The sequence below is a fragment of the Macrobrachium nipponense genome, chromosome 12, assembly GCF_015104395.2.
Source record: "Macrobrachium nipponense isolate FS-2020 chromosome 12, ASM1510439v2, whole genome shotgun sequence".
Lineage (NCBI taxonomy): Eukaryota > Metazoa > Arthropoda > Malacostraca > Decapoda > Palaemonidae > Macrobrachium > Macrobrachium nipponense.
In genome coordinates, this window is record NC_087205.1 from 56,504,165 (window position 1) to 56,513,605 (window position 9,441).

At 36.4% G+C, this 9,441-nt stretch overlaps 1 protein-coding gene across 1 annotated transcript in view; it reads right to left on the reverse strand.

The window, feature by feature from the left end:
* Nucleotides 1–3,430: 3,430 nt before the first annotated feature.
* The window catches only part of LOC135224815 (uncharacterized), a 721,072-nt gene continuing 715,061 nt past the window's right edge, over nt 3,431–9,441 (reverse strand). Inside the window, exons 4-5 of the mRNA XM_064264138.1 lie at nt 5,522–7,543; nt 3,431–3,530 (exon numbers count right to left, since the gene is read on the reverse strand). Of these exons, the coding sequence (XP_064120208.1) occupies nt 7,442–7,543 (102 nt within the window). The 3' untranslated portion in view covers nt 3,431–3,530; nt 5,522–7,441. The remainder of the gene's footprint in view (nt 3,531–5,521; nt 7,544–9,441) is intronic.

A 9,441-nucleotide genomic window follows, 5' to 3' on the forward strand; every position in this document is an offset into this window, starting at 1 on the left:
TAAGAGAAAGAAATACGCCACCTTCCTTCCCTTCGGGCTTGGAGGTGTTGTATGGCCCAAATATGAGAGAGAGAGAGAGAGAGATAGAGAGAGAGAGAGAGAGAGAGAGAGTTTAGAGGGCACGAATTTACATCATCTAATACACAAAGTACAGTCAATGCGCTTTATATCTTGTATACGCACATCAATAAAGCAACGACTACACAGAATTAACGAAATTCACTTTGTATAGCGACGAAAATACTTCAAAAACTCTTGCCTATAAACTTCAGCACTTCAGCTTTCCGGCCCCATTCCGATTCGTGCATCTGGGTCCACGGCCATGGCCTACCCTGATCCCGTTTAACCTTCTGATTGCTGACTAACAGCTGAGAGAAAATGGAATTGTTTGTTTCTGTCTTCATCGCAGGTACCCAGATATCGCCTTTTCCTTCATTCGTGTATGTTTTCCTCGTTTATATTGAGAGAAGGTCGGGCTTTTCCTGACCTTATCCGAAATGTGAATTATATTTAAAAGGCTTACAATGATTCTTTTAATACTATTCAAGCCTATCGTAGTCATTTGGAGCGGAATATTACTGAAATGTGTAAATAAATGAAATGTTCGACTTGGACGTGTTTAAATGAAAAACTATTTGCTTGATGTACCAACGATATGCATGCTACAAGGTATGCACATGCCGCAAAAGACAGTTTGTATAATGACAGAGAGCGTCAAAATGCAATCGTGGACACACGGCTATTATTCCCCTTGGGGTTACCACAACCTCTGAAAACAAAAGCAATGCTTCCCTGTGATAAATGCGAAGATCTTTAATGGACTAAAAAAAGTATTAATATCAATTTCGTTAAGCCTTTTAAAGATTTCTTTTTCATAAAAATACTTGTCTTTTCTTTTCCACATAAAAAATGAAGCTGGTTCTTGTACTGTTTCCTCTCTAATAGGGACTGTCATTTTTATTATCTGTAATTGTATTAAATGTGTTAAATGTGTTTTTATTTCCATTTGAATGAGATTTCTTTATAACTTTCAGTGAGCCATTTGAATAGTACCTATAAATATATATAGTCTCAAGTTTTTGCTAACTACAATTCGTACTCCAGTTATTTTTCCAACATCCTCTGCGATCTGAAAAATGAAACGTATAAACTCTTCCTCATGCCTATGTAATTTGTCTCTAAATATATGTATAGCTTTATTAAAGGGAAGTCTGTTTTATGGACATAATTTTCTTACCCAACTTATCAAGTACTACTACTACTACTACTACTACTACTACTACTACTACTACTACTCCTCTCTCTCTCTCTCTCTCTCTGTTTTGGATGACGTCCTCTTCCTGATACCTGTCATCCTGAGCCCCTTCTCACCGAAATTGCTTTTTTTCCTGGACAGTTGGGCTAGAGAAGATCCCAATGTGTTTTCCCATTATTTTTTAAGAGGATATCTCGGTTACTTTCTCCAAAACTCAACACATTTTACCGTTTTACTTTTCTATAAATGAAATCTATTCCAGGTAAGCAGACATAATGTAATACCGTTTTCCAAATGCGTTGCATGAATGCAAACTACAGCAATATCAAGCAACTCTGTATATTTCTCCTGTTATCTAAGTAAGTGAAAATTCATCTTTAAAAACTTTTCCTGAGTATCCTTCACTTTAACTTACTCTTCCGGGGTCGATTCGATTAGAGCTGTTCAATTGACAAATATTACAAAGACAACAAGAGTAATACGTTTAATCTTCCCATTTAGCATATATGCTTGGGGGGATAACTGAGAGCATTAATGCAGAGCATTGTCTAATTCAGCATTGACTACTCATGTAATCAGTTACAGGAAAATTATGTCAAGCATTGCTTAATTTTTGTGGTTATTGGTGCTAACAAACTTTCCACTAATTGTTTTCCTTCGTTGTTTTTCACTTCCTAATCTTACCCTTAGGAGACCTGGGAGAACCCCAGAAAATATTCGGCAAAAATGCATACAACATCTAAAAAATCTTTAACCCAAGAAATTATAGTGCGTAATTGCCCGTGATGAAATCTAAAGGGCTAGTATACGGAGAGCCATATTTCTGAAAAAAAAAATACTCCTATCTATTAATGATGACTAATAATAAAAATAGCTACTATTTATGTAAGTAATCATCATCATCATCATCATCATGCGCACAATTTGTTCCTAAAATACGTCAATGGTTTTAGGTTTCTAACGTCATCACAAATGTAAATTCTGTAAGGAATATAAGCAGCTTTTACCAAATACCTTGTACATAAAAAGCCTGGAATGCTACTAGTACAGACCAGCGCAATCAGATCTATACATTTCTTCACAAGCAATAAAATGCTATTAATATTTTTGTCCACTTGGGTTAATATAACTTCTTAAATGAACCCGAATAGCTAAGAAATTAGGTTACCGATAAATTCAACAAATACAAAATTAGCAAGAGAACACAAACTTTTCATGAAAGTATGTTCGAATGTATGAGTTTGATCAAAGTGTATGAAGAGGATAAAACTAAAAGAAGGATAAAGCTTACAGAGATAAAGATGACAAACAAATGTCAATGGTCATCTGATTTAAGGTGATTATATTCAAAAGGATCATAATCCTGGAAGAAAATGGAAACAATGGCATAATCACGGAAATCTACAGCAATCCCTCCGGATCATGCTACCTACAAAAAACGGCAGTATCTCTCCCACAGAAAAAAATAAATAAAAAGAAATGACAGCCATGTGAATTTAATATCAACTTTGCTTCAAAGTCAACTTTACAAAATAACTTGTAATGTGAATTAACTCACAAAATACAACTATATGTACAGTAAAACACATTGATTCCCAAACAGGTCTGATGATCGGAAATATTTTGCGCTGCTATCAAGAACTCAAGAGCAATAAACATGTGTAATTACGAAAAACGATTTCTAGGACTTTAACAAAAACTATATATAATTACCTAAACAATATGCAGATTAGTAAAAAAAAAATTACTGACATTTACGTGCACTCGAAAAACTGTATTAACTCGTATCATATTTATTTTCCTGCTCAAAGAAAACATAACATAGGAATTTAAAGTATATTATTGGGAAATTTCTTCAAATCCCAATTCCCCTATAATCAGGTAGGCCCCTAAGATTAATGAAGCACTACTTACCAATATGACAAAAATAGGCAAACAAAAATAAATCGATATACTCATATATATCTCTTCGATTCTAAATATATTATTATATATAGTAATATAATATATTTTATAATATAATATATATCGTTAATTTAATATATAATTTTATATATTTCTTCTAAATAAATACAAATACAGAACATACTTCATTCAAAACGTAGACGAAAATTTCGTTTATGAAAATAGCAAAAGTATGCAGTCAATTGATGGCGTATGAAGTAGTTTTTCTACTCACCCTTTGGAACGTAGCCCATGGATGGGACTTTGGACGGTGAATCTGGGACCAACGTCGCCGAGACATGGCTCCAGTTATCGGTGCGCCTCATTCTGCCTGAAAGTGTCAAAAATAGAAGGTAATAAGACTTTGGTCTTCATGAAAGGAATGGAAATGAATCATGGAATTCTACTAAACTGGGGACAAAAAATGTAGGTATATCATTTTCTTAAACTGATCAATTGTGACACCTTTAAGGCCCGAAATGGAAGGCAAACCTCCAGAAATATTTGACAGAGCTAATTATTCCCGAAAAACTGTAACAGATGAGTAAAAGAGGGCAGCTTAATGATGATGATGATGGAAACTGGAAATGGAAAACTAACGAACTGGAAAACGGAGGACTCTTAAAAGGCAAAAACTTATATAATGCAAATGAGATAGAGACGTGGAGAAATCTCTCGCAGTAAATTGGCTGGGAATAGGGGGCTAAAAAGAAAGTTTGCCGGAGAAAATATATTACAAAATACATGAAACGAGAAAGAACGAAAACTCGAATGTTACTTACATGGATAGAATGCAGGATATTTATAAGTAAAAAAAAGAAGGAAAAACAAATTGGCGAGAGAAATCACGAAAATTATTACGGTTATTAGCATGACAGAACTGAAAATAGTGGGAAAGAAAAGAAAGACAAGGGTCGTGAAAAAAATATTGGATGATATCTTAGCACGTCAAGAAAGTTCAGGAACGACATGGCCTCTAAGGCAATTTGGGTTAGAATCAACGGGATAGTGTACAATTCATGTTAAGTAGGGGCCAGAAAAATGGGCGTTCTTGTTGAATTTCCCCAGGTAAACACATTGCAAAAAATACAGTAAATAACTTGCGAGCACTAAAAGCTTGATGGTGACGAGACAGAAAGGAGACTATGATTGTGTGCATTACCAACAAGGAAACGGGACTGAGATAAGTGGAGGTAGATTATAATGCTAAAGCCAGTTGTTATGAATGTTTCATCGGATACACTGATCCACTGAACTGTTTGTCAGCTGCATGAGAACCGGGAGACAGACAGACACGTACACTATTTAAAAAGGTAAGCGAAGGAAAAAAACAATTCTACATGAGAACAGAAGAAGAGGAGAAAATCTATGATCATAATAACAAAATTGCCTTAAATCACTAATTTAGATAGATAGATGGATAGGCAAAAAGAATGATTGATTGACTGATCATGATTTTTTTTCTAATCTAGGCGGTTCAAGACAACTAGAGTACTTTCAGCCATTCATCGTTTAAGAGGGTAAAAGGGGGACGGGGATTGGAGTGATTTGACAAAAATATAAGCAAATTGGCTTAAAACCAAGATAAACAGGAGGGCTGAAGCGAAGAACAACCAAGCATGGATGCTATGTATAAAAAAAAATTGAACAAATGAAAATCATTTAACAGAAACCGGATGAAAAGCAAGAAACATTACGTGACTGTTTCACACTTACATGCAAGCACATACGCACGCACAAAGAAATGCTGACGCCCAAGAAATGACAAGGTAAATAAAGCAGCAAAGAGCAGACGATTTTATTCTTAAGCCTTCGTTAAAGAGAGGTCGGCAGGAAGATCAGTTGCAGCAAACGAAGGAATGGGAAAATGCCGAGAGATAATTAAGCGAAATTTAGAGAAACTAACGGGAAGAGAGGTAGGCAGAATGTCTGAGAACTTTTTCTTGCTGGTCTCGTCACTTCTTGCTTATTTAGTCAAAAAAATGCTAGGCAAGCTTTCTGCATAAAGCAAACGTATCACCGTTTTCTTTTCCGATGCTTCCATTCTACAGCCACAGGATCGTTTTCCTAGCCATAAAGCTCAGTTCTCTGACATAGTACACAAAAAATGACGGCATTTGTAAAGCTATCAACCATACATGGACTGCTCATCTGAACTATTTACAGCAAATTAACGAACATTCCCTTAACACATCTTTTTACAAGAAATGTAATACAAACCATCAGATGTTAACATTTACATTACAAACTTACCACTGATGAACATGGGCATGTAACAAATTTGAGAGAGAGAGAGAGAGAGAGAGAAACTTTGAAGCTTACCTCCTTGGGTAGTCTTCTCCTTCCTCCTCTTCGTCGTTTTCTCCAGGAAAATCCCAGATTGCAAAGGTGTTGCCAGGGTTGCAAGGGGGAGCTTGCGAGAAAATTCAGTTCTCTTCAACCGTAAATAAAAAAAAAGAACACACCACACAAAGGTAAGCCTTAAAAACGAAATCTTTCTCGCTAAGGAAGTATTAACGCTCAAGACAACACTGAATCGCACAGGATTACACAGGAGGCACACGCGCCCGCGATATTTTCCAGTCCTCCTCGTTTAGTTGTCGTTATGAATCGCGTTGCACACGTCACATCCAATAAACAACATTAACTGCATCTGCCGCCTCCTCGGGAGCTTCGCTACCAAATCCTTCTTTATGGAGTCGGCCAAATCTATAACTTCTCGAATATTTCTGACTTTGCGAATACAGAATATTCAAAATAGGACACAGCGGGTTAATTATATAGAAAATAGCTGTTTCAACCTTATAATTATAAGCGCATTTGGCACATATATTCTTAAATTAGCAACTCCTTACTTTGCTAACACACTAACTACACCAAGTAAAATGGACATTTAACCACTAATTTCGAGTTTACAAAAATAGTTCATGGATGGAGTTACTCGTAAACACAACGGTGGAATGTCGCCTGCTTTCCGCGTATTTTATCTTTGCTTTCACAGTTACAACAGGGAAGAAGACCCAACCAGAAATGCTGGATGGCCTCACCGTTGTTTTTCTCTTCTCTTTCCCTCTTTCAATCTACACAACAAAACCTCCCTTCCATAAAACGGATGAGTGCTCTTATGTATATATATATATGTATGTAAATGTGCCAGACATGCACAAATACAAAGGTCCCTCCTTCACCAACCCTTACTTCTCCTCTTCTGCCTTCAGGACATCTCCTTGGCAAACGCCCAACAACCTCCAAAGGCGTAAGGCACCAGGCAACAGGGGTCCTCTAGCGCTGAACTCTCACAGCCCTCGATTGCTGGATTGATGGACCACTCTGTGTTGTTGGGGATCTGTCTCCCTTTTCTCGCTTTTCCCTTCTTTCCGATCCCAGGATGGGAATGAACTTGGTCACACCGAATACCAGTCTTAGTTAAATATCCACTTCCACGAGAAAAAAAAATGCACTGGCGTTTCTTCGTATACCCTTATAAGTTTTCTAAAAGATAACAGTTACCGGCACAGTATGGAACAGAAACGCAGTAACACTGATGGCAGCATCCAAAGTTTCCTAAGCTAAGAGAGTAAAGCTAGTTTCTATAATGGAAAGGAGGGCAGCCCAGCCCAACTCAGCCTTTTTACTCGCAGCAAATCCAGGCGCGGTAAAAGGATTGAGCCTATGGGTTGTGGGAAAAAAAAACGGGGGATTTTCGGAGTCAAATTTCCCTCCCACAACTTCGTCAGACTTGACACTAAATCAGCACATCTCTCAACTCTGGTGGAGAGAAAACAGAAAGGAGGAGGAGTGAGGAGAAGGAGAGAAGAGAAAAGAGGGGAGTGAGAGCAAAAAAGACACGATCACAATCTACGACGTCTCCGTACCATCACTTCCGTCGGAAACATAAGATGAAAAGGGAGTGTCATCGCTTGTTACTATTTATTAGCTAGATAAGCTTTTCCCTTTTTCTCGAACAAGTCTCTTCTATCCGGAATTAAGACGACGACGTTGCAGAACTCACCAATGAATAATTATTTTCTAAGTTTGCTTATTTCTGAGGAGAAATAAAGCCGTGTACGATATCTCAATGTTAATAGTATAAACTCCTTTTCTGGCAAACGTTAAATGTCCTGTCCTACTAAGACTGCGTTTATCTTCCACAGAAGAGAACGAGGGTGAGATCTAGAAAAAGAAAACACTAGATAATCATATTCATTCTTTTCCTACTTTCTCCTTTCCTTTTTCGCTTACTTAAGTCTGGGTAGCTTTTTCCATATTATTCATCAGTACAGAAGTTACACACGATATTCTATGGATTTTTTCCCTGCAGGAGACCATCTTTCTGCCACCATTCTGAAAGAAACGGAAAAGGAATATGCTATTAATGAAATGGAAACAAACGCTATTACTGCTAATGATTAGCAAAAAATCTTTCATTTATTTCTATAAAAAACACAGAACATTTCCTTAATAATGAAATATAGTTTATAATACCATGCCATAAATAGGACTTTTAAGTAATGACTATTTTTAGATTACATTCAATATATATGATTTACTTTAAGATATATCAGGAAAAAATGCAATTTGTCTTTCAACAGTAAACCTTTATCCAAACAGGCAAATGATTTAAAAATTTAAACCATGTTTCAGGAGGGGACCAAAGAAAATTTCAAGAAAGGGAGGGGTTTTTAGAGTTCTTCTAGGTCAAATTCTCCCTACAACAGAATATATTCTTTTTTTATTCTTGACAGGAAAAAAAGCTTTCACACTATAGAATACGAAAAAAAAAATTTCGAATAATATTCGGTGTTCGGAAAGTCATATTGGATTTTCCACAGCTGCATTCATTGAGAAAATATGTTCATAAACATATGCGTGTGTGTCTCTGTGGAGAGAGAGAGAGGAGAGAGAGAGAGAGAGAGAGAGAGAGAGAGAGAGAGATTTGGAAGGTACACAATAACCCACACACAAACATGTGCAGCATGTTGCACTTTCCTGTAGATATGTACACGGTGTTGATAAATCTACTATGTAATGTCCATGAAACCCTGAGTTCTTCTGAGGAGGAAAAAAACAGAGTATTATGAGAGAGAGAGAGAGAGAGAGAGAGAGAGAGAGAGAGGAATAAACTAGCATCTGCGAACACCAACAAAAAACAGCAGAAAACCCGCGAAGTGTGCATGGTAAATTTACTGGACTAACATCTCGTACTCCAAGAACAAGCTGGCTAACCGTATGGAGTTACGCCTTATTTACCTTCTACTAATGTTTATTTCTTGTCGCGAGAACAAATTAAGTGCGAAGAAATATTCGCTTCATTGCCAGTTACATTTGAAAATATCTTCCGTAAGCGCCATATTCCTTTCAAACTGATGCCCAGGAACTACAGGTTTAGAAAAGGCTTGAATATACTGATTACTGGATATCGTAAACTGTGCCTCTATCATATCGTGTGAGCTTCACAAGACGTTTGAAAAATATGAACCAAAAAAGATGATTAACGCCTGACCTTATCTATGGAAATGCAAAACTACTCAGGTAGGCATGCCTCGTTCTAGCATCCATGACTATCGTTATTGGTATTGTGATTAATTGTCTTTATTGTGGAAAAAAAACGAAAAAATGGTAAAGCTGTACAACATTTATATTTGTGATACTAAGATTTAGTATTTTAGCATAACATAACCAACCCTGAAAGAACAGCTGTCGATGACATTACAATTTAAAGGGTTAGCAATTTGAGACATATAAATTTAATATCGTTAGTTGGTGATGCTTGATGACATCAGTCTCTTAAAAAATAATTTGCTAGTGACACAAATATTTATAATATTAGTGGCTGAAGGACACCCAAGCCTTACGGTTAGGTGATGTCAACAAGATATTGCAAAAGATTTTTGGGTTCTCCGGAGCACGTTCACGATTTTCACAAAACATAAATTTCGAAAAATACTGTTACCCAATACTTATAAAGCGTGTTGAAAAAGTTAGATCATTATTTCTCAATTATCAGAATCTGGTAATAATTCTTAAATATCAAATTCAGTGATAAAATAGATCAACATTTTGACCAGAAAATATAAGAAATATTTTTAATGACAAAAAATCAAAAGTAGCTCAGTTGTCAAAAAAGGAGGAAAATAATACCGAAGCTAGTAGAACGAAATTAAGGTTAATGTAATATCCGCGTAAAAATGAGGTCGTACATTGGGTCTTCTCAAGGCCAACGGACACTCTTACCGCTGAAC